Source organism: Clinocottus analis, unplaced genomic scaffold (assembly GCF_023055335.1).
Source record: "Clinocottus analis isolate CAN_PGR_092001 unplaced genomic scaffold, fCliAna1.0.p SCAF_15, whole genome shotgun sequence".
NCBI classification, from domain to species: domain Eukaryota; kingdom Metazoa; phylum Chordata; class Actinopteri; order Perciformes; family Cottidae; genus Clinocottus; species Clinocottus analis.
In genome coordinates this window covers 7,830,751-7,855,549 of record NW_027175876.1, presented here as the reverse complement: position 1 = coordinate 7,855,549, position 24,799 = coordinate 7,830,751, and the positions used below count along the sequence as shown (strand labels likewise).

The window sequence follows — 24,799 nt, the reverse complement described above, 5'->3', positions numbered from 1 at the left end:
AGCAGAATTGCCGTCATTAAAACAAGGTTTGACACCTTGCCTCACACAACACAAGCACCACAATGACCTCATCTCCTCTGTGCTGCGTCCTTCACTTCCGAACACACAACGCAGATATGCTTTCTTCTCACCCAGAGATGGAGTGGGTGACTGTCAGAAAATGAAGACGTATTTGTCTAATCCGGACATAGCTGTGTGACAGTCAGTGCAACCCTGGAGAAAGCCTCACGCCCCGGGGCAAGAGAGTGACACACACACACACACACACACACACACACACACACACACACACACACAAGCACCCTCCAAGGAGGAGTCATGGGGCAAAGGGGACGAGGGGGAGGGAGAGCAAGAGGCAAAGGGAGTGTATCGCTCTCTCTCTCTGTCTCAAGCACACACCTTCCCTCCTCCCGTGCAAGAAGCAAGAGGAAGAGTCAAACACTCGAGTGTTCAGCTGCGCGGCCAGTCACACGCAGGTACACAGGATACTGAGGTTGCTGAGAGACTGCAAGAGAGACAGAGGACAAGAGACCGAGGACAGCCACTGGTTGCTCATATTCAAGCTTTCAAGGAGGGCACTGACAGCCTGCCTTATGTGTGGCTCCTCTCAAGGCTTCACAGTAAGTATGCATCTCCCTCAAAATCATCTTTGTGATGTTTATGTAGACTATATCTTGTTCTAATGAGTCTGTATTATTTATTACGGCACTGTCTCGCGGATCATCACGTCAGAGTAAGGTGCTTTAAAGTGCTTTCTGGAGTCAACCTGTTACATGTTGTCCAGAGAGCGACACACAGCTGTGCGAGGTTGACTCATGTCTTGATTTTCAGAATATATTTTCTGCTCCGTCACTGAGTTCAATGGTTTCGGAGTGAACTGTCACACTTGTGACAGTCATTCCGAGTCAGCTGTGGTCACCACACTTCTAAAGAAAATAGGGTTTGAAACGTTTATGATTCTCATCTCGCTGCACTTTTATCTGCATTCCTTTGGTTTCTCTCTGAGAATTAGATGAGATAGATGTATTTTGTTATTGCAGGATATGTGCCACTATTGAGCATATATGTCGGATTACTGTGTGAGTTTGGATTTATTAAGAAAACTTTTTTTTTTAAACTTCAAAAGGGGAATGATGGTCTTTCCATTAAGGCTGGGTATTGAATTGTAAACTTAAGTTTACAACTTGAGTTTAGTCTTACATCAGGATATCACATGCGTGCTTATTAGCGACACACAAAGCTTATCTATCACAATCTCAGTGACAAACTGATGAGCCCGAAAAAGGAAGTTCTCAGAAAGCACACATCAACACTGTCTGTTAATCACAAGATCTTCTTCTCTTTCACTATTTCACTGCTTTATCCCGTCAGTCTGGACGTTGTGCCATTGTCAGAGTAGAGGTGGCTGACAACAATAATCCTCAGAAGTCAGGCATAGATAATAAGGAGCAGATAGAAAGAAAGAGAAAGAGACTTCAGACCTGGCTGAGAGCCAAGTCCCAGTTAGTTCAGAGGAAGTCTGGTCGATTCACTGGGACCGCTGATTTCCTTGTGAAAGTGGTCCCGCTCCAGGGCTGACGTGCACAGGAACCTCCCTTATAGCCCAGGGGTTGTGATTTGGAAAGAGGATGTATGGGACAGTGGGGGCAAAGGGGCAGCAAGCACGAAGGCTCCACTTTGAAGTTTGTTTGTCCGGTAGTAGCAGTTGATGGGAAAGGTAGATTCTCCGCCACATCCCTAACGCCCCTGACTTTCCCCTGCCTCCTCTGGGTCACATCTCACTAAGAGATCTAATTTTAGCTCCATTCAAGACTTCACTTCCCTTGATACTCCAGCTGTTGTTTGTTTGGTCTGGGATTTTTCCCTTATATTGTGACGTAAAAGGAAAAGTTATAAGATGTATGTTTTTGTGTGTGTTTTATCTGCAATGACAGACATTTGACAACATGTTTCCCTACTTTATGTCTCTATCTCTTCTGCAGGCCTCCTCTCACTGCACTGAAGCCATGTTAACCTCAGAAAGCTCACCGCAAAGCACAGGGTCGTCTCAGCATGCGATGCCTGAGACACAGGATGCCGACATGACATCATGGAGCGAGGCAAAATACGAGGAGAAGTGCACTTACATTGTGAAGGACCAACTTCTGGAGGAAGCATCCAAAAACAACGGCATGACACGAGCTGAGAGATCCTTACCAAGAAACCTGGCCCTGAAACGCTGCCACAGCTCCACAGAGGTACACAGCAAAGCACATCTTTCGTGTCTCTGTGTTATTCAAATTCAAAGAAAGTGGAGTTAAAATGAGCTATTACAAAAAAAACCAACACAGGGAAATAATCCCAATACATCTAAGTGGCATGTAAGCATGTACTGCAGTTGTTTATGTTTTGTGTAACTACCGGCTCCTTGCGTCACTCCAACATCCTTCCATCCACTCATCCATCCTCAGGCGGGAAGTACTTGACATGTTGTTGTCTAATTTCAGCCTTTCCTCACTGCTATATATGTGTTGCGGCAAAGACGGAGAAAGGCAAGCCCCTGAGCGCACAGCCTGAGGTCTCTATGATTAGTAACTACCGCAGATTGCCAACCCTTTGTCCCAGCACACAATTACACCGTAAAGCAGGGCACCAGCACCGGTTCCCCCCTTATGGATAGCGCCATAAACAATCTTCTGGAATAAGTGGGTGGCAGTTATAGGGATATAAAGTGGAGGATGGTTTAAGTTTAACTGGATGGACTAGGACATTGTACATATCATGGTAAATACATGATAAAAGATTAGCCAAGCGGGATATCCATAACAAGGAAACATTTGGTTTCCTTGAACGAGATTAAGGTTGAGCTTCTCTAGATGAAAAATGTTTGTCAGGTGAGATCAGAGGAAGTGGCCTCGGCGTCTGAAGCAAAATACCTGTCGCACCACTTTGACCTTCTAATGAGGTCTGTCTGGAGTCTGGTCGACACCAAAGAACAGGATATGTTACAGTAATCTGTGACACGAGGGCACCTCAAACGGAGCAGTTTGACAAAGCAAGGGTAAAACTAGCTGGATAGACTGGAGTAAACTAAGCATGTAATGGTTGATCCAGCTACGGGCACCATGCTAGTATTGCTCCAAGATGAAAGCGAGAATACATTACCATTGCTTTAGGGGATTTAAACCCCCAGCTCAAAGTGCAGTTGACTGGTCGGGGTGTGCCCATGACACCTTATCCTCTCTCCCACATCCTGGAGGCTTGACACAGAGGGGTGAGTTTCACACCTGGAGGTAGCAGAACAAGGGTGGTGGTGAAATTTTAATAGTGAAGAGAAACTAAAGATAACATGGGCGATCGGCTAATGAAATATTCATCTTGTGAAGTAACGGACACGTTCTGTCACAGTCGAGCAAAATTCTCCTTTTTTTCCTCTGGGGAAGATTTGTCATGACAGTCAATAACAACAACTCATTTATTGGCCGCTTATTTCTTTTTTTCTGGAGAATGTAATTTTCAAATGAATGGGCTTGATCCTTTTTGTTAATCACTAAAAAAAACCAGCACAGAGTAGGGAGTGAGTTAAGAAGGACTGTATTGCCAAGAATCTCATCCCTCTAATTAGGTTTTTCAGCTCTGAGTATATCCGGATGCTCGCGCAGGCCTCCAATTTGTGAGCCACTCTGATGTTCGATGATTTCATGTCCTCCTTGTCGAACAGGTGCTTGGGGTGACCAGCAAGGAGCTGATTCCTAAGGGAACACGTTTTGGCCCTCTGGTGGGGGAAAGCTATACCAATGAAACACTGCTGAAAGATGCTGACAGGAAATACTTCTGGAGGGTAAGTGAGCAGCATGTGAATCTCAAATTTGTCTTGGTATGTGTTCACATCCTGTATCTCCATCTGGAGACGCTGCTTTGAGGCTGTGGCACGCGTTAGCAATTGTGGTCAACGCCTGACATCCTGTGAAAGTATACCTCGGCCTGCCGATGCTTGGGTACCTTTAAATGCTGCTGGATCAGATGGGTTTAAATGTGCATGCACTGTAAATGTGTGTTTGCCAGTTCCCTGCATGGCTGCCTGAGGTCACACACACACACACGCGCGCACACACACACACACACACACACACACACACACACACACACACACACACACATAAACACACACACACACACACACACACACAGCTGTTTGGTTTCAGTGACGCAGCGGTTCTCTTCTCTCGGCGGTATCGCTGCCAGTAAATACACCATACATATGTCCGCACTTCGCCAGACTCATAAACTCTCACACTGACTAAGCAAGGAAGTGGCTTTGAGCCTGAGAGCTGTTATGTTACAAATCAGCAGCGCAGGGACATCTTCCATGACACATAAGCGCCTGTGTAATTCTACAGTTTAGAGTCAGCAACCTTGAAATCATGCCACCCAAACCAAAACGTGCAACAGCCATAACACAGACAATGTGTTAACATTACAGCCTTTACTCAAGTGTCAGCAAAGCTTCAAAGAGCAGACAGCCTAAAGAACCGTTGTATGGGATGATAAGATAGGGAGGAATAGCTCTTTAAAGGAGCTGAATTAAAATTCCTTTTTTGGTAATCAATACGTCACGGCAAAGGAAATAGTCAGAGTCGTAGTGGGCAACATAGTATACCTATTACTATAATCCAGTCATACAGTGAAATACAAACACATGTGGCACAAATATCTCAGCAAGCAGCATCAGTATTTACCATAAACACATCAGGAAACCTGTGACATCATGGTTTCAGATTCACAGCATGTCATCATCAACTGACTTATCTCTCAACTTGTTGTATTTATGTATCTCATACTGTAGGTCTTCTCGGAGGGGCATTTACATCGCATCCTGGATGGTTTGAACGAAGAGAAGAGCAACTGGATGCGTTACGTCCACCCAGCTTGTTCTGTGGAGGAGCAGAACCTGGTCGCCTGCCAGAGTGGTTTGGAAATCTACTTCTATACAATCAAACCACTTCAACTGGGCGAGGAGCTGCTAGTGTGGTACTGCCCTGAATTTGCACAGCGCTGCAACTACCCTCCACTGGGTCAACTGGCCATTGACAATATTGGTAAGTTTGTGAGTCTTATCTTAATTTATCTTAGAACAGGATGGTGCAAGGCCTGAGTGTTTCTGGACTCCTTACGTTAATAAGAACCCTTCCTGTGCCCACGCATTGAGACACAGCTGTTATTGTCGAGTAAGGCGTCCAATCAAAGTGCTGACCGACTGACACACTCTTTGTCGGTTCCACCCATGGCCCTTTTGTTGAAGCAGGACACACAATAGAGAAGAGTAGAGTCCTGAAAGCAAAGATGATCTGTCTCCAGGTATAGCCACAGTACTTGTGTAAAATGAGACTGATTTCAGGACTTTAGGCTATGTTTCAGTTTCCCTTTTTGAACACAACATAGAAACACAGCTGGCAGCTCCTTGGCACACAAAGCTTTTGGCTTTCATTCACAAACACAAAGAGTGCACATGCTAGTAGAGAGGCCACATGCACAAACCAAAATACTCATTTACACGCTCACAGACAAGAGGCTGCCTGAGGTGCTGACAGAACTCTGGCACGACTCCTCTTATTTATTTGGCTCTTAAGGAGGAAGAGAAGTAGGAACCGCTCCAGTGACTACTTGAACTTCCTGACAAGACGACCTGCTGACAGATTGATATCTCACTGAGTGTCGGCTGTTTGTTTGCAGAGAGCTGGCCTCTCAGGAGAGGGGGAGGGTAACACAGGAGTGCACACAGTAGATAAGGGTTGCTCTGTGTGTGCGTGGGTTGATGTCAATTGTGTCCAGGAGTAGGTGAAATGTGCATGCATACTTTTGTATTTTATCTTCCTCTGTTTGTTAAATTGTGTCATTTGACTACGTTGGAGTAAGTCAATAACGCTTTGCTCCTTGTGACTTCGTGGGTGGAGAGTGGGGGGATTTCTCAGCTGAAATACAGGTTTAGATCCTGATTCACAAAGTTGACCTGTGTGCAGACTTTAGTGGAAAACAAACTCCACTAGGTCAATTGTTGATGGGTAAATGTTCCACACCATCAAGCATTTTTGGGAATATTTATATCTGGGTGAAATCGTTGGTTCATCAGTCACTTTCAGTTAAAACGTTTCTTATCCTTTGTATCCTGTCCTGCTTATAGTAGAAACTACTGGCTAGCACTCTACAAATGACATACTGTACCTACTAACTCCAAGTTATCTGTATCCTGATCAGACATCTATTGTTGCACATGTGGTGTCCACTTTCATAGAGTGTCAGGGTACGTCTGGGAGATGGTGCACAGAGAAGGCACACACACACACACACACACACTCCTTATAAAACACACATAAGGCTTTGGACTAGAGCGAGAACCAATAGCAGTTTAGGTCAAGCGGTTTGCATGCCAAATCACATGAATGTCATGAGTGCATGTGTCACACAAAGGAATGATGATACACTATCTAAATCTCTAAAAATGATTTAATGTGTTTCTGATGTCATTTCTCCAACTATTTGTTATACAGAAGCGAGTCAGGCACACGCGAAGACAACAGGGAAACGAGGACACAGCGTCTCTGAAATCCTCCGAGATGAGCCTTCCAAATCCGTGACTACCTGCCCCAAACGTCTGGATAGTCCCTTGTCGCAGACCAACCTCTCAACAGTTTTTCCCCTGTGTCCCCGTGTTGTGTACCCAATCCAGCCTCACTCAGAATCCATCCATGGCCATAGATATGCATCTCTACCACCTCTGTCATTCTGTAGTCCTTCAGCTGACAAAAGACCAGCTCTAAGTGGTCCTGTTCCCTCCAGTTTGCACTTCACCTTACAGCCCAGTCAACGCCCTGCTATAGCCAAACCGTACCAAGACTCTGCTGTGCATGATCGAGTTCATCCTGCTCTGAGGCATTCTCCCTATCTGGTGCCTCACTACTCACTCGGCCTAAACAGCGTTCTACCTCACTCATACCCGTACTACAGAGATCGACTGAAACCTCACTTAACACTCTCATCTCATGTAATGCCTTTTGATGGCTATGCACACTTTCTTCATCCTCTGGCCAATAGACACAAAGACATGACACTTGCATTATCCAACACCAAACAAGACCTCATTCTTTCACCAACCAGTGAGCTCAGAGACAACAAGGACCTTGTATCCGAAAGGACAAACTACCTCAGGTTCCCCTCAGATCACCTCAGAGATTTTAAACACTCTCCTCCCAGCCATGTCCGCACAGACCTCCCAATACCTGCCACATCTAGTGCCTCATCCGTGGTCCCCTCCATCCGGAGAGCATTGCCCTCTGTTTCGCCTGGAGGATGCTCGCCACCAGTTGGTGTGGTCGCCTTTTCAGACTGCCTCCCTTCAAGACCTACCTCTGCCACTGAGAGCAATACTGAGGATGCAATGGACCTCAGGAAGATCAAACGAGGCGGGCAGATTGTTGGGTACAAGACCTTGTCTTACCCTCTCACCAGGCAGAATGGAAAGATCCGGTATGAGTGCAACGTCTGTGGAAAGGTCTTTGGGCAGCTGTCCAACCTCAAGGTAAGCCTAAATACATTGTCTGTAAACTGACATTAAAAGTGGACTGCTACCTTGGCATGACAGCATTAATCAATGTAAATAGTGAATATTAATCTCTGACATGCTATCCTCAGGTCCATCTGCGAGTGCACAGTGGAGAGCGTCCCTTCAGGTGTCAGACCTGCAGTAAGACCTTCACTCAGCTGGCCCACCTGCAGAAACACTTCCTGGTTCACACTGGAGAGAAGCCCCATGAATGCAAGGTATAACTATATCTTAAATGAATGGTGTTGTTTGACATTTTGGGAAAGATGTATTCCACTCTAACATTTGTACAATTGATATGTGGTTAGAACAACAGTCAGTTTGATTAGTATTATGACAAGAAACATTGAGAAACAGCTTGTCTGGCTCTGTCAGAAGATTTCAAAATATGCATACCTGTACCTCTGAAGTTTACTAATTAACATGTTATAGAATGTTTGTTCAATCCATACACAAATTGAAGCATAAAAAGGTAAATTTACCATTGTACAGTGGGATATCTGTTTCTAAAACATGTTCTCATTGGCTCTGTTTTGACGCAGGTGTGCCATAAGCGATTCAGTAGCACTAGTAACTTGAAAACCCACCAGCGGCTACACTCAGGTGAGAGGCCTTACCAGTGCAAGGCCTGCCCCGCCCGCTTCACTCAATTTGTCCATCTCAAGCTCCACAAGCGCCTCCACACTGGAGAACGACCTCACAGGTGTCCTTGCTGCCCCTGTGCCTATCTCCACTACTGCAGCCTCCGAGTGCACCTCCAAGGCTTCTGTCCTCTCTCCCCCTCGGCCTCCCACAGACACTCGCCGGAGGAGCTACACCAGGTCAATGCAGAGATCGAGAGGTTTGACATAAGTGTGGCGGCAGAGCAGCTTGAGGCTATGGCTGTAGAGGCCGAGCTGGACAAGGGGGATGTGATTAATCTGATAAGGAAGATGGAGACTCATACCTCTGGCCAACACGATGACGAAGAGGAAACTGAGCTGGCCAACTACAAATCATCAAAGGAGTGTTCTACTGATCTGCCTTTACCTCTGCATTCAACTAGCATCAAGCTGGAGTCAGGCTGCATATCAGAGCCCTAAACAGCCTTGCTAATCCAGCCGTATAATCCTTACAGGTCAACTCAGCAGCTGCCTGTTACTGGCCGATTTGAAGTAAAGCCTTATCTCAATCATGGATTGCCTATACTCTACACAGACTGTAGCGTGTGAAGAATCAAAACTTCACCAGCATTGCATTGACCCAGTGACTGGATTGATTTAATGTACACATCTTTGTTAATTTATTCTGTTGCTACCATAAATCTCAAATGTAAGTAGCGATTTTGTGAAATTTTCAGCCATTTTTTGTATCTCTGCAACAACTTCATTGAGCAACATCTAAACATGTGATTTTCCATAAACCAGGTTTTAGACTGTGAGTGTGTCTGTTTATATGTGTGTGTTCATATATAAGCCCCCCATTTAAACTATGCCCTGTCAGTTAGCTAAGCCTTGAAGTGATCACAGAAGAAACCTCACTTGTTTGCATGCGACGTGTATATACTTGCCTTTGTGTGTGTAGTGTAGTAATGTGGTGATGTAGATAAACATCCTGTGAGTCTTAGGACACTCACCACTAGTAAGTAACTAACCTTCACCCTGGAAAAATAACAATGCACAACAAAATATCTTCACTATTAATAAGATCTTGCTGCTATTTTTGTCCATGAACCTCTATATTTTGGTGTCACTATGAATCATCTGACCGACAATACACCCACAAAAGATGACTTTACATTTTATTCCAAGATATAAACAGAGGTGTTAGATTATTTCTGAATAGCATTCTCATAGCTTATTGTAAAAGACCATTTACCAAAACATGTAATAATGCTTTACAGAAACACACAAATAGAACAACACAATGGGATACAAGGCCTGGCATGGCATGCTCTTGGAGTTTCAGTGCAGCGTTTTGCGATGCTCACGTTACAACTTAAAAAGGGTGTCAGGTGGCGTAATGTTCAAAGTGTGATGAGATAAATTACATACAGATGCATCTGCAATGCTGATGACAGACTTGGGTCACAGCATCACCATCGTTTGCCTTCAACAAGCAAAGCAATGGAAGAAGATGAAATACCATCTTTTAGCAAAGTATAATTTGTGAAAAAAACACACACACAAGATAGATTGATTATTATAAAACACAAACATTTGTAAAAGTTTTCTCTGCATTTGACCCATCCTTGGTATATTAAGGAGTAGTGGGATGCCCTAAGGAGGCACCTAGGAAGCAATTGGGAGTTCTCGCTCAGGGACACTGTGACTTGCACACTTTGGGGAAGATGGGGGGCCGAACCGGCTCTCTTTTGATTGCGGGACGACCATTCATCACCTTGAGCTACAACCACCCCGCACATACACACAACACAACACAACACAAAGACAAAACCCTGACCTGTAACACTGACTATAAGGCCGTAAATTAAATCTGATGAATTGCTCTATCATTACGACATAATTAAGATATGTATATCCTCTGCAACATTAGAACACAGAGGTGGAGAACAGGTAGCTGTGGTAAGGTGAGCTCTGTACAGTAACAGTCACCGCTGGTAAACCGATGCCCCTTTAAAACCGCGCAGTGACGTCACTTATGTATCGACGGGAGGGGGCGAAAGCAGGAGAAGCCAGCCAGCCGGGCAGGCAGGCAGCGGGAGGGGGGGAGAAGGAGAAGAAGAAGAGCGCGGATGTACCCATGGTGAAGGATGTGAAGGGATGCCCAGGATAATGCCCCCGGTTTATTCCCTCTCCCGCCTCTCCGTGTCATGATGAACGCTGCCGGGGCGGTCGCCCGCAGGATGCCGTCTGCGGCCCGGCGGAGCGGGTGCTGGATCGCGTGCTGCCAGGCGGCGCTGCTCGGCGCGTCGGCGCTGGTGATCGTGGCCGAACGGACCGCTCGTAAGTGGGCATAGAATACCGCGCGCCAGCGGTCTGCTGGTGCGAGCTGGAATTGAATAGAAGAAGAAGAAGAAGAAGAAAAAAAGAGAGGCAACGATACGGCATACAGACACACGGCACACAGACACAACAGTTTCTGTGTGTGTTTCTGTGGCGAATTTTCCTTGGTTTTAATGAATGAAAAATGTGTTGCTCAGCCATTGTGCTTTGTGCTGGAGCTTTCCAGCAGCAGCAGCAGCAGCAGTGGTTCAGGTTAGACACGCTGTAACTCAGCCGTGACTATTCAATTGGGCAAACCTCGCTTTTTAAAAAAAAAAAAAAAAAAGCACAGCTATGTGACTCTGGTTAACGTTATCAAAGCTGGGTCCTCGGGACCTCCAGGGGTCAAAAAGAAATAAAAAAACATCCGCAGTAAAGGGTTGTCCTTGATACAAAGGAATAATGGTCACCTTGTATATTTCTCTTGCATCCACCCTCTAAAAACATATTCTGAAATAACTCATCATTATTTATGTCATTACTAGTTATAATTCAGTTAAATGAATGCACTTCTGGAGTCTGTATTGAACACTCTGTCAGGTGTGATGATTCCCTGACTCAGCAGATCAATGGGACAAGGGCAGGACGCAAGAGAGAGGAGGTGACTGGATGTGTACAAAGTGTGACTTTGCCTCCAGCAGGTATAACATACCACTAGGATTAAAAACAACCCCATTATGCTGCTGCTATGAACAGAGTCAGTGTGACACAGAAACATGAGACGTGAGTTAAATGTATCAATGTGTTATTTTCACAGTTCAAGAGGTCTTATGTCATTGATGACAAATAATTGCATGCTGTGTTGAAGCGAGGAGTCAGCCTCTGATTTTGTCCTGGTGGAGTTTATTTCTCATTAGTCATTGGAACAATGTCCTCTTAAATTAAAGGATAATTCACTCGAGCAAGGCAAATGTGCTCTTTAATTTCTCAAGGGCTCTGCTGTCTCTGCTTCTGCAGCTCTCAACAAATCCTCACACATGATACACACATGCTGGGTTTTATGTGTTTCCTTTGAAAACTGCATGACCATGTGATAAATCAGACTGCTCTCAATCATGTGCATTCTTAACATACAGATCTCACTGTAGAAACAAACTATTCATACCAACATGCATCTCTGTGTCTGTCTCTGTTTTACGTGTGTTAGTGATCTACTGTATTGGGTTTTACCTTTGGAATGAGGAGACGCAGTGGGCAGGCCTCACTCTCGGCCTTTTCATACCGGGAACCGCAGTTCAGCTGCTAAGTATGAAATGGTACTATGATGACGGTGATGACAGGCGCTGTTACCTCTCTGTCATACACATACTGCACTTGGGCATCTTCAAAAGGTAAGATATGTACAGCTCCAGATGTTATATTACAACATATAGCATCATGTACATATATAGAATATGTTGTAAGGACTAAATCCAGTGTGCCAAACAAAAAAAGCTATCGAGTAGTTTGAAAAAATATCATTGAAACCTTAACAGGAGGTTACTGTGTATTACTTCTTTGGTGTCTTTCTCTGTCTCCCTCTTCTGGCAGGTTTTGGGACTGCATGAGGTCTGTGTTACGCATGCAGGGGTCAGTCGCGGAGCTTGGAGCTGCTGTCATGCAGCAGGCAGATGTAGCTGCTCTTTGGTTGCTGGAGGCCCTCGTCCTCACGCTGCCTCAGAGCCTGCTGCAGGCATACGTCGTGGTGTCCACTGATGTGGGCATCATGTCCCCAGGTAAACTGATCGTGGCATCTGTTATTGGCTCAATGCCTTGTTTGTGGCATGCCAGTTGTTGTAGACGGTGTCTGATCAAGAGATGAAGTATTTTTCATATGTTCCCTTTTTGTTTTTGTACCGTCAGTGGCCTATTGCTGTGGTCTGTGTGTGCTGTCTATTTCCTGGGCCCTGGTGCTGTTCAGCAGAGCCTGCTGTCTGATACGACCGGGCCACCTGGCCATGCCTCCGGCAGCTCTGCTGTGCCAGCTGGTGTGGAGGGCTGGCATGCTGGGTGCAAGGGTGACTTGCCTCATGTTCTTCGCCAGGGTTTTTAATTGGTGGGTGTGTGGAGTAGCAGGTGAGCAGCAGGCTTCATGGCGTTTTTTTGTGCTTTTTGAAAGGAAGAGAGAGGTTAGCATACATTATTGCTGTATAGTAACACAGTACACAAATGCAAATAGACCTTCATGACAAACCCAGGTAGAGATTCTTCTTAATTTATACTTGAGTGATGCAATTCTCATCATAATGAAGCAGCATATCCTAATGCTTCTTCTCTGCATGAGTTTAATACACTGCATATGGATTCCCAATTTCGCTTGTATCTTTAAGTCTATTTATATGTTGACCTCCAGGTTTCCACTGGCTTACGGCCTCCTTCTGGCTGGTCTCACAGCAACCTGACATCTGCACCGGCCCCTGGTGTTGGCGTGCCTTTAATGGCGTTATGGGGCTGGTCCACGTCTTCCTCTTCCTCAACATCAAAGACGGACCCTCGCGCTTTCGCATGGCCAGTTTTTATACAGTAAGAAAATACTTTTTACTGTGTTTGATTCTGGTGCCTGTTTTCAATATGTTGTTTTGTATTCCAAATCCAGCACGGCCTCAATGACTCATACACTCAGACAGATCGTTTGCATTGTCATCCTCACCTCTGCTTGCAATGACGTAAAGCTGTCCGAGGTGACTGATGGTGTGACCTTCTCTCCTCATTCAGTTCATGCTTGTAGAGAACGCCACTCTGCTACTGGCTGCCTCCGACTTCCTTAGCGAACCATCTTGGGACAGCATGACCCTTCCCACCACTGTGCTGTGTAGCTTTCTCCTCGGTGAGTCACTCTCGCTATCTGCATCGCTATCTGCCTCAGATGTTTTGGTGTTTAATGCTTATACCATCAAAGCGTCTACCAGTTATACTAGTGATACTTGTTGAATAACACTAATACTAAAAACATTATATATGGTGCAAATGTCCCACCTTAAGGAAGATATTAGATGTAAGATATTCATTATCCTGCCTTTTCAGTCATTTTTGAGATAGTTGAATATGACTGTAAATAAACAGTAGAACTGATTGTTCTAAAATCAACTTTTTCGTGTTCCCTGCTTCCTAGGCGCTACCTCCCTTGTCTTATACTACAGGTTCCTCCACCCCAAGTCAACCGAGATCTCCCAGGGTACGAACCGCAACCACATGGGCAGCACGTGTATCGAACGAGGGGAGTCCTCTTTCTCTCTCGGGGACAAAAGCCTGCCAGCTGCCTCCATTCAAAACCACGGCAGCTTCTCCCTATCAGGTGTGGCTGGTTCTCTGCTGGAGCACCCGGGAACCTGCAGGGGCCGGGCTGACAGCTCCTGTCCCTGTTACCACCACCACTGGCTCCTCATCCGACTGGCTCTGAAAACAGGAGACCTGGGGAAGATCAATAGAGCGTACGGGGCCGGCGGAGCAGCAGCCATACTGGATATGGAGGAGTATAACCAAGAGTTTAAGAGTAACGAGGGCATGACTATCACAGCAGGAGGCAGCTGCGAGGGGGTCTCCACTTCTGAGTCTCAGGGGAAAGGCCTGGCACCGCTCTCTGACTGCAAAGACGAGTTCCAGAGTGTGAGCGAGCCCACATCAACAGAACAACCTGAAGAAGAGGACGACAGTCTGGAGATGGAGAGCCCAATGGAGTCACCCACATCGGATTTCAAACGGAGCTCACCAGAGGGCAAGTCTGTGTTCGGAGACAGCCCAGAGCCGTACTTTTGTCCTACGGAGTCAAGCTCAACCTTATATTTCAGTGCTGATCCTCAGTCTCCCAGCAGTGCCAGTAACCCCCGTTTGGACCGGGACGTTGGGGGTCTGGAACATGGGGTGCACCTCAACTCAATCCCCAGTGATCCAGCACTTCACAGAGATATTCGTGGGCTCATGGGCCGGGTGGGGCCTCGCTGCACTTCCACTCCTAAACTGGACTCTGGCGTGATGGACTCCTTGGCCAGTGTCCCTCATCTTACAGGTCCCAGGAGGCAGCTTATCATGTCACGGAGAGATGAAGAGGACACCTTCTAGGTTTCTTCAGACAGAATCAGGGAAAGAGTACACCAGCTTTTTGGAAGGCTGCTTTTTCATCTGCTCAGTGCTGGAGGATGAGAGAGCTGGCAGAACTTTTACCTCTTTGTGTCGACATATTTAGTACACCGTGCGGCACAGTATTTGCAACATTTTTGGTGAAATGCTAAACTGGCCTGAATTTTTTAAAAGCATTGGCTTTCCCAATTGCTGGACACAATGAAAACTTCAGCAATGTTTTCATCAGACATCACGATGGTAATTAAAGAGCGGATTTGTCCACAAAGGGGGGTATGTGGAGCTCAGTCACATCTACCTGAGTAAATATGTTATATTATTTGGGTAGCAATTAACTTACGCCTCAACTTACTGTGCAACTAAATGAACACTGGTTCTGCCAGTTTGTAATCACGTGTTGATGAAGTAGCCATGCGTTGTATCAATAAACGTCATTAGAAGTGTGCAGCTGTTTTACGATCTTGAACACATCTATATCACATACCGAAACTGCTGTTATTCATGTTAATAATCGCCAGCAGTTATGCGAATAGAGAAACTATTCCGATATCTAAAGGGGACAGGAGTGTCTGACCTCTGAATCTTTATCATCTCAGTTTGAGCCAGAGTTTTGTTGGCTTTATAAAAGCACAAGTATCTTCTGTACCATATGTCTATTGCTGTGATTTTTTTGGTTACTCCCATATAAAGAAAGAAATTCCCGATCCCCTCAGAGAATAATAAACTGTATTTTTTATTATAATCAATCATGTCAACAGACATTGCTTTGAGCAGGGCTAGTGTGTAAACCTGTTAAAAAACATGTGTTTGATGTTTTATCTTGATTTACATGTTGACCATGTAATTTCTAAAATTATGTTTGAATTTATGTTGTTGGGAAAAAAATGTCTCAGGCACTTTCTTTAAAAGCTTTCAAATGTCTAAGGTGTAACAAAATGAAAAGATGCTAATGAGGTACTTGTAGTGACTTTTTATTATGCGCTCTTGATGCTATTTCTCGGGCACATATGCATTTCTGCTCATTACTGCTCAGTAAGAGGGATGAGATCCACAAATAATGTAGTGAAACAATGCTGGGGTTTTTCTTCCACCCAGGTGACTGCCTGTATGAAATTTTGAAATGTGAAGTGAAAGGCCACTGGTGGCTTTGAATAAGCAATAAATAACCTGCATATTGGGGTGACTGGAGTACAAGTGTTTGTAATAATTTAAATGTTTTTTTTTGTATTTAAGTTATTAAAGTAAGTTGTTTTTGAGTTGAATTGTTTTTGGACATGTAAGATGTTCTCTGCTTTGGTTGACAAAGTATTCAGATGTTTTACTTACATAAAATCAGTAACTCTACATTGTAGAAGTACTATTTTACAAGTAAATATCATTACTTAAGTAGCACACAAATATACTTTAAGTACCAGAAGTAAAAGTACTCATTATGGCCCATTTTAGAATTATGTATATTATAGTTTTGAATTATAATTAATGATGCATTGATGTGAACACTACTTTAATGTTGCAGCTGGTACAGGTGAAGCTAATTTCAACGACTTCATATATTTCTGGGCAGCCAAAGTGATACTTAATTATCATAATGTATTAGTTGATTTTTGTATAATTTGTATTAATGATCTAAACATGTGAAGAATTAGTAACTAAAGCTATCAAATAAACATATGTAATAAAGTAGCCAGTGCAATATTTGAATATTTGCTTTGCAATGTAGTGTAAATAGAAAATACTAACTAGATATTTAAGTGCAAGTACCTTAAAATAGTACTTAAATAGGTACAGTGCTTGAGTAACTATTCTTACTGTCCTCAACCCGCTCAGGTTGAAATGGCATTTTGTCATAACAGACTGCACTTATTGTGTAAGCGATCGACGGCCACGAAGAAGGTATTTATGACACTCGCCCTTTAAGAAGTGGCGCATGCGCAAAGCAGTGAGAAAGTTAACTCCTGAACTTCGTAGTCAGAAAAATTCGGATTTATAAAATTGCAGGGAAAACACCATTGAGTTGACATGGCGTTTCGCCGAAGAAACAAGAGTTATCCCTTCTTCAGCCAGGAGTTCTTAATTCAAAACCATGCCGACATCGTCTTCAGTTTAGTGATTTTCGTTTTGATTGGATTGATGTTTGAGGTGAGATGAACTCAGATTCTCTTTCTTCCCTCGTCTCACTCAGCTGTTTTGCGGTGGCAAGCCCGCTGCACTTTCAAAGATGCAACTTTCTGCGAAGTGGAAACTTATTCGGTCAAAACTATCGTTTGCTTTGTAACAATGTCTTGTTTTGACTGCATCTTCGCTTTCTATAAGTGGAATCAGTTCTGCGGATACGGTGACTTTTTTTTAACAAGTTTAATGAACAATGAATGTTGCTCTTTTCGCAGTCAAAGTAGCAACATGAGATTTTCAAACTGAGCCTCTAAACATCAGGGTGTAAACTGCAACTTTACACGTTTATTGCTAGTTAAACTGTGATATGTTCAAAGTTGTCGGTATTTTGCATTCTTGCTACAGTTCATTTCAAAAGGAGTTTAATAAACCGGGATGCAACTGAAAACTCATCTGGTGGCACAGCCATGTATATGTCTTCTCATACACTACACAATGCGACTTATTTGTCTCCTGAAATGTACGTTTTACCCTTTTTCTGACGCTGTCTTGCTCCAGTTTCCAGCAAAGACAAGACCGCTGCAACATTTTGATTTCCAGATTTGTCAGTTGCCAAATTGAGTCCACTTAGACTGCAACTAAAGCTTTTTTTAGGGTTCAAATTAAAAGCGTTGCTGTTGCTTGGAATGTGATTCAGCAGACGTCCGACAGCGAAGGGTTTTATTTTGAAAAGCGTAACCGGAAGTGACGGGACTTTCCGTCGCTGGCTTCACAGTGATAGTTAACTGCCACGTCTCAATCTTTGAGCCGTTGCTGCTGGCTCTCCGTGGGCTCAGCCGTCATCAGGACGGCTTTGACCTGAGGAGGTTTCACGTCGACGTGCAGTGACTTCATTAATGGGGGTCTCTCAAAAGCTAATGGCTTCTGCTTCTTGCTATCAAACAGACTCCCCAGGCTTTCCGCTTGAGCCTTTTTCTGTGTGTGCATAAGTTTCAATCCGGAATCCTGGTTGAGATCACACAACTGGCCGGGTAGAAACTCAGCAGGGGATTTCCTTCTTCCTCTTCTTTTTTTCGTTTAAGAGAACAATCATGCTACACAGCTGGTCTTGAATCTGTCAATCTGAAGTTGACAGATCTCCTGGAGCCTCGGCTTGCAAGGAATGACTGGTGACTGCTGCAGAGAGTTGCCCAAACTGGGTCCAGGGGACCAGCAGGGTCACTTTAGGGCGATTAGTAAGGAGGACTCTTTAATCTTTATGTACCAAAGTCCTGTCTAGCAAAGAGGGAATGCTTTAGACAAAATATTATCAAAGTCCCATCATGCTCTCAACCTCCCGTCCTCAAGACACATGAAGGCTCACAAGTTGATGCATAGTACAGGACTGCCTTCTAAAGCACGACATGACATGACCATGATAGTTAAAAACATTAGTCAACTCATCAACTGAACAATTTTTAATTGCCTTCATAACTTATCAAGCAAAATATGGTTTCAGCTTCTCAAATGTGAGCACTTGCTATATTTGAATGTCTTCGGGGCTTGGAATGTTTGGTTGAACAAAACAAGCAATATGAAAACCTTCATTTGGGCTCTGAGAAAATAATTATATTGTCTTATTCATAGGGGTCTTGAGCTAATAAGGTTGGGAAACTTGCTCGTCATGGACAAATTTGTGAAGCTGTTACAGCGTCCACATCCCACAGGGGAGGAATGGATGACAATAGTCTAAACATGATATATATTCTGAAAAGCCAAGTGTCTCTCTCGCTTTCTATCCCTGACACACTCGAAAGCACACACACACACCGAAACCTGCCACAAACCCACATACTTTACATACTTTGATGGCACCTTGAAGACTGGCCTCTTGAAGTTCTCTGAAATATGCTAATTACCACCTCATCTAATTTCCAGGCAACAGCCAAGACGGCCATACTCTTCATTCAGCCTCAGTATAATGTCACCACACTATCACCAGGTATGCAGTGCTTATGAAATACTAACTTCAATTCAGTCTATGGCTTATCTAAACCTTTTTGTTTTACCTCTTTTCATTTCTGCCTTTGCGGTTCCTGCATAAACATTATTTTACTTTTATGGACTTGTGATTTCATAATCGGTTCACATTGCTCCAGGATGTTTAACACGTACTTTGTGTGTTTGCTTTTAACCCCTCCCATGTGTGTTTAGAGGCCGAGGTGACGTTTTACCATTACGGATGGAAGGACTCCGCCACCATCCTCTTTTATTTCTTCATCGCCATCATCCTCCATGCGGTAGTGCAGGAGTATCTGCTGGATGTAAGTTCCTAGTCCCGGTGGCCTAATGCCTCCCAAGAGGAGGCAGGGGCGACACACAAAGAGGTGATAGACATCAAAAAGACAAGAGAAGCACAGCAATGAGTAAATAATAAAATGAGAGTAAGGCTTTATTTTACAAGATGTACATTTTCCAAGAAGAAAAAATACAAATCAAATAGTAATTTCCCTGAAAGACCCAAGTAAGTGTACATTCATAATTCATTTATAATTGGGAAACTTCATTATCCATATTTGTTAAATTATATGTGCATTTCATTTGCTGAAATAAATATTTGCTCGTGTACAAATTCAACCAACATTTATACTTTATAAATACCAAGGAACTTTCAAAACAAATGTTAGGAAATTCTTTAGAAAATGATGGAACCTTTAAATTAAATGTTAACAAAATGAGTTATCAGCAGTATCCCATCAATAGTAAGGAAAGGGAAGGGAAAAGGACTGACATTGCTCCAGATCTCTTAGGAATAGAGTTGCAAAGCAAGAGAGAGTGAGAGAGAGCGTAGAATTTAATCCATCTGAAGGTATGAGCCCTGGTGTCATTGTTTAGAAATAGGCCAGCGAGGAGGAATGAGGTTTTATTTTAGCACCATCAACACGATTTCCAAAGTGTCTTGAAAGGAATACTTCAGAGGGTTTTCAGCGGCAGACATAAATAGTGTCTGCTGTCTTTTCTTGTCCTAGTTATCTTACTGTGACACTTCCTTGTGTATGACAAATCCAGCTGTCGTCAGGCCAGCCATTATGACTGGATCCAGTTGCATTCACATGATCTCTTGTATTGTTCATGTTGCAGAAAGTGAACCGGCGTCTCCACCTCTCCAAGAGCAAGAACACCAAGTTTAATGAGTCGGGTCAACTGTGTGTGTTCCACTTGGTGTCGAGTGTTTGGAGTTTTTACGTCCTCATATCCGTGAGTGATATTAGTCAGTGACTACTTCAGACATATCAACGATAACTAGTGTATTACTCACACACACACACACACACACACACACACACACACACACACACACACACACACACACACACACACTTTTCATAACTAGTGTATTACTCACACACACACACACACACACACACACACACACACACACACACACACACGGCCGACTGTATAAAGTGTCTTTTCTTTGATTTCTCAGGAAGGATATCTCTTTCATCTCAGCAGTCTTTGGGAGAACTATCCCCATGTTCACCTCAGGTATTAATGATGTGATACTTGCTCTGTTAGTGATACATTTTAAATAAAAAAAAAAATGTAGTTTTGAAGAAAATTACGTTCTTTTTTTCTACTCCAGGGCCAGTTATACTATGCAGTATATCATCTTGACGTCAACTCAACTATTTCAATTACAACTTAACTCAGGGGCCACTATAAAAATGCTGGAGTTCATATTGTGGTTTAATGGTACAGTTTGAAACATCAAAGTTCTACTAAATTACTGCCCCACAGTGGATCGAGGGACTTTGGGGCCTCAGGTTGTCTGATTTGGTCGGTTGGTAATCCAGCTTTGGTCCACCGCCTGTAGTTTGTAGCTTATCATCACTTCCTGACATGTGCTGCATTCACCGTGCTCACAGAGCCAAAACTAACCAGCCATGTGAACATGCATGAGAGTTTTTATTCACTTTACTTTACGGTTTGGGCAGAACATGATTTTAAAAGGGGATTCAAAATAAATGAATTCAACACGGTTAAAAACGGGGACATTTCTGCTGTGTCTACTCTTAAGCAAACTGGGAATGTGGCACTGTGGCACAGAATGTGTAAATTGTCCTGACTCTCTCTCCTTCTTGCCCTTTTCCCTTCCTCCTACTTCCCGTCTGCTTATCTGTGCTTTCAGGTTTCAGGTGAAGTTTTTCTACCTCACTCAGCTGGCCTACTGGCTCCATGCCTTGCCGGAGCTCTACTTCCAGAAAGTACGCAAGGTCAGTAAGGAGGCCCTGGGAACTGGATGAGTGTGACTAGATAAGAGGGGCGTGCGTGTGTGTGTTCTATCTTTTGTGAGCACCCATTTGGCTTTTAGACCATCGAAGTGAGGATGTTTTTGGGAAATGAGGATGTTTTTGGGAAATGAGGACATTTTGGCAGATGCCCTCTTCTTCAAGTGGCTGTTTGGGGGCAAGACTTGGTTTAAGGTTCTGGTTAGGTTTACGTTTCGGTCAGAACAAGAGTTCATTCGTTGTGATGGTGGGAATGCTCTACGCATACGAGTGTCATCACGAAGACAGAAGTACAGGAGTGAGTGTTTGTTTTGCATGTTTGCACGTTCTAAAGAGAGTGATGAAGAGGATTTCAAAATACAATACCATTTGCAAATAACGGCTGTTTGTTTTCTTTCAGGAGGAGATTTCCCGTCAGCTGCAGTACATCTGCCTGTACCTGCTGCACATAGCTGCAGCCTATTTGTTAAAGTAAGCGTCCAGCAGCTTTGAGAACCTGCAAATTCAAAGCCTCGTCACAAAAATATACAGAGAGAGAGTGAATATAATTCACACAGTTTAGTGTTCAGGTTGAAACACTTCCCTGCTTTACTGATGTTCTCTCAATGTTTGTATGTTGTTTGAGAACCCTACATGGACGTTCCCTACAGGATGACTTTCCTTGCTTAACTCATCCATCGGCTTCTTCTTTCCTCTTTGTTTAGTTTAAGCCGTGTGGGTGTGGTACTCCTCTTCCTCCAGTATGTGTCAGAACTGGGCTTTCACATCGCCAGGCTCTTCTACTTCACTGATGAGAACCATCAGAAAATGTGAGCATCCTCACTGTTTCTCTAAATGATCAAGCTTTTATCGCTATGACTTCACCTTCAAGCTCTATTGATATGGTTCTATGACAAGTAGTGATATAGTTTTTTAACCATATTTTTGTTCTGTGGTGTGCTGCAGGTTTGACTTGTGGGCCGTCGGCTTTGTGTTCACACGGATGGTCACGCTGACCCTGATGTTCCTGGCTGTCGGGTTCGGTCTGGCTCGGAGTGAGAACCAGGGGCTGGACTTGGAGATGGGCAACTTCAACACTGTTCCGATAAGGTATCGACCTACGGCCGACACCTGTGGATAATGAACTGTTTTGTGGCGCTATTACCTTTTTACAGCTGCTGTGACAACCGTACAGTAAAAAAACAAACACTTGCCGCCTATAAAAAAAGCTGAACTTTTTAATGTCTTTATTGTTCTATAACATACATTCACAGGAAACGTAGCCACTGATTGACTAAATATGACATGACGAGTAGAAAATACGGCACAATACCAATTTGCTATACCTGCAGTCTCAATTAGATATCTCAGAATACAGAGTCAATATATTTGACCTTGTACTTTTATTTTTGAGTTATTCATTGCACTCTTAATTTAAATTCTATTATTCATAATGCACTCTAGCCCTGGACAACAGACCAAGTGGATTACTTGAACACAGGTTGCAAACAGGGCAACTGATCCAAACCTTGTTGTCAATGGGAACCATTACTTTCAAAGCCTGAGAATTTTAAGAAATGTGGTTCAAACCTTACTTCATGCAATGTCAGGTACATTTCCCAAAGCACACAATGGCACTAATCTTCTGGCCTTGGGGCCCCTTCAGGATGACGGTTCTGCTGCTGGTATGTTTGACCCAATCTTGGCTGCTCTGGAAGTTTATCCGCTTCCAGCTGAGACGCTGGAGGGAGTTCAGACACGAACAGGCTTTCCGCAAGAAGGCTGCCGCAAAACAACCCCTACGGCCAATGAAGAGAGACTCGCGTGAGTATAAACTCGTTTAATTTTCAACTCTTTCGTCATCTCCTGATAGTTACAGATGGTCAGTCACAATATTACAATATTCAGGAATGTGACTGTCCCCCACACTCATTCCCCGCCTTATTGATTTTTCCTGGTGACATTGAATGTTTGATATCTGCTATGTTAGCAGAGATCCTGACATTTCCCTTCTGCCTCTCCCGCTAGTTGGTCACCATGAAAATGGAGTTCTTAAAGCTGAGAATGGAGCCTCTCCTCGGACCAAAAAACTCAAATCCCCCTAGAGTGGCACACCTGCTGGCCTGAACAGTGACCTTCGCCCCTGGCCGAGGTTTCTCGTCACCACAACAGAAACGCTGGTGGCCACTGGCCACCAAACCTCTTGCTGAGTAAGTCCTGAGATGTAACAGGGACTCAGTTGCTACAGACTTAGGCTTGAATGCTGGAAAATGAAATCAAAGGAAATCCCTTGAACCCAACTGACATTTACTCTTTTCATCTTATCAGTATTTTTTTATACATCCACGCAGCCTGCTATCCCACGGAAAAAGAGCACCATTGTATGCAGAATGATTCAAATGTAAAGTGAACCCTGTATGCGGCACACACGTTGCCGGCTGTGTGTCAATGTTGAGTGTGTTGATGCAGAAGTATGTGTAGTGTTGTCTGGTGTCACGGCTGTTTTCAGCTCTCCTCATTGACTTGGCTTTGCTTGTTTTTTAGTCTGAACTATTGGAGCAAGACAATGTTACTGATATGGTATGATATGATATGATAACGGCTTCCTGTATGCCGGCCGTGACATTATCCCTTCACCGTGTCCGGACTGGTCACCTGGTCTCCTCTCAATGAATAATGTCTGTTTAAAATCCTAAATTAATCACAGGTCACTTAACAGATAAGCATCAAATATGTATGTTGGACATTACCGCATGCCATTCCATTTTTTTGTTTATTACTTTATTAAATAATGCATTTTTCTGAAATATTGTGACTGAAGTCATTTTTTTTACATGTTTTCCTATTTTGCAGAAATAAATACAAAATGCTCACATTGCTTTTTCCCCTTAGATTTCCAGTGTTCTGTCACAATAGAGTAAAAAGCAGTGTGTTGAGGTGATTCTCTATTGGTAGTACAAGAGGACTCGACCACTGAGCATGGAGGAGTTGCCTTCACCTGAATGCTAAAGACGGCATGCTAAACGTGTCCCTGTTTGGCTTCCTGCTTGGATGTGGATGAGGGAACATGGTTTTCTACATGAAACGTACTTGCTTGATTGTCGGTATATAACCATTCCTAACTTTGTGTATTTACCTGCAGCCATTCAGATTTGAGGGTAGCCCGTGGGGAAGGGAATTTTGAGGTGAACCACTCCAACACCATTTAATTGTTGAATTTAATGAATTTCCAGACGCTGTCATATTCTGCCAAACAAATGACATTTTCTGCAGCAGGTCCAGTATTAATTTTTTGCGCTCCAGTCCTTTTAATCTGTCTGATCCTCTGAGCTTGAGTTGATTGATTCGTCTGGTATTCTGACTATTGACTGCGGTTTCATGATTAAAAAGAGTGATTGAGATAAGAAGTGCCAAAAGGAGACTAACAATTACTGCCATGGGCGAGACGAACGCTTTTGTCAAGCAGTTGCGGAGCTTTTTGCTTTCTCCCCTCTAGATTTGGGAAGAGTCATCTACTAAATTGGCCCTCTGGAAGGCTTCTCTAGAAGTTACAGGTCTGAATAAGCAAATGCTAGTGATTGATTGATCTTTTTTTCTTTTGTAGTCCAACTAATGATACATGATTTTGATATTTTAGGAAAAGTTTACTATTCACTTTGCGCCACTTTTAAAACGCCGGTAAAACGTATATTGACATGGCAACTTATCACATGGACTTATTGTGACATTGGATTCAGGCGGATATGTTGGTCCCAAGTGATTGGCTATTGAAAGTCAAATGTAAATGTGGAAGTGTGAGAATGGAAAGAGTGGTGTAA

At 43.7% G+C, this 24,799-nt stretch overlaps 3 protein-coding genes across 3 annotated transcripts; all 3 read left to right on the top strand.

The window, feature by feature from the left end:
* The first annotated feature begins 593 nt into the window (after window positions 1–593).
* On the top strand, window positions 594–8,686 carry prdm1c (PR domain containing 1c, with ZNF domain). The gene is made up of 7 exons (XM_068577343.1): window positions 594–620; window positions 1,983–2,237; window positions 3,701–3,820; window positions 4,826–5,078; window positions 6,528–7,555; window positions 7,669–7,797; window positions 8,122–8,686. Exons 1-7 carry the CDS (start codon window positions 594–596, stop codon window positions 8,659–8,661), a joined length of 2,352 nt encoding a protein of 783 aa, XP_068433444.1. The 3' UTR covers window positions 8,662–8,686.
* A 1,583-nt stretch (window positions 8,687–10,269) lies between these two features.
* Window positions 10,270–16,123, top strand: xkr5a (XK related 5a). The gene is made up of 7 exons (XM_068577100.1): window positions 10,270–10,524; window positions 11,711–11,894; window positions 12,094–12,278; window positions 12,406–12,618; window positions 12,896–13,065; window positions 13,258–13,369; window positions 13,655–16,123. The coding sequence occupies exons 1-7, from the start codon at window positions 10,392–10,394 to the stop codon at window positions 14,599–14,601; spliced, it is 1,944 nt and encodes a 647-aa protein (XP_068433201.1). The 5' UTR covers window positions 10,270–10,391; the 3' UTR covers window positions 14,602–16,123.
* Window positions 16,124–16,523: 400 nt separating this feature from the next.
* tram2 (translocation associated membrane protein 2) lies at window positions 16,524–23,769 on the top strand. The gene is made up of 11 exons (XM_068577074.1): window positions 16,524–16,758; window positions 18,649–18,712; window positions 18,925–19,034; window positions 19,852–19,968; window positions 20,201–20,259; window positions 20,903–20,987; window positions 21,403–21,473; window positions 21,707–21,811; window positions 21,948–22,091; window positions 22,648–22,805; window positions 23,010–23,769. Exons 1-11 carry the CDS (start codon window positions 16,639–16,641, stop codon window positions 23,084–23,086), a joined length of 1,110 nt encoding a protein of 369 aa, XP_068433175.1. The 5' UTR covers window positions 16,524–16,638; the 3' UTR covers window positions 23,087–23,769.
* The last annotated feature ends 1,030 nt before the right edge of the window (window positions 23,770–24,799 follow it).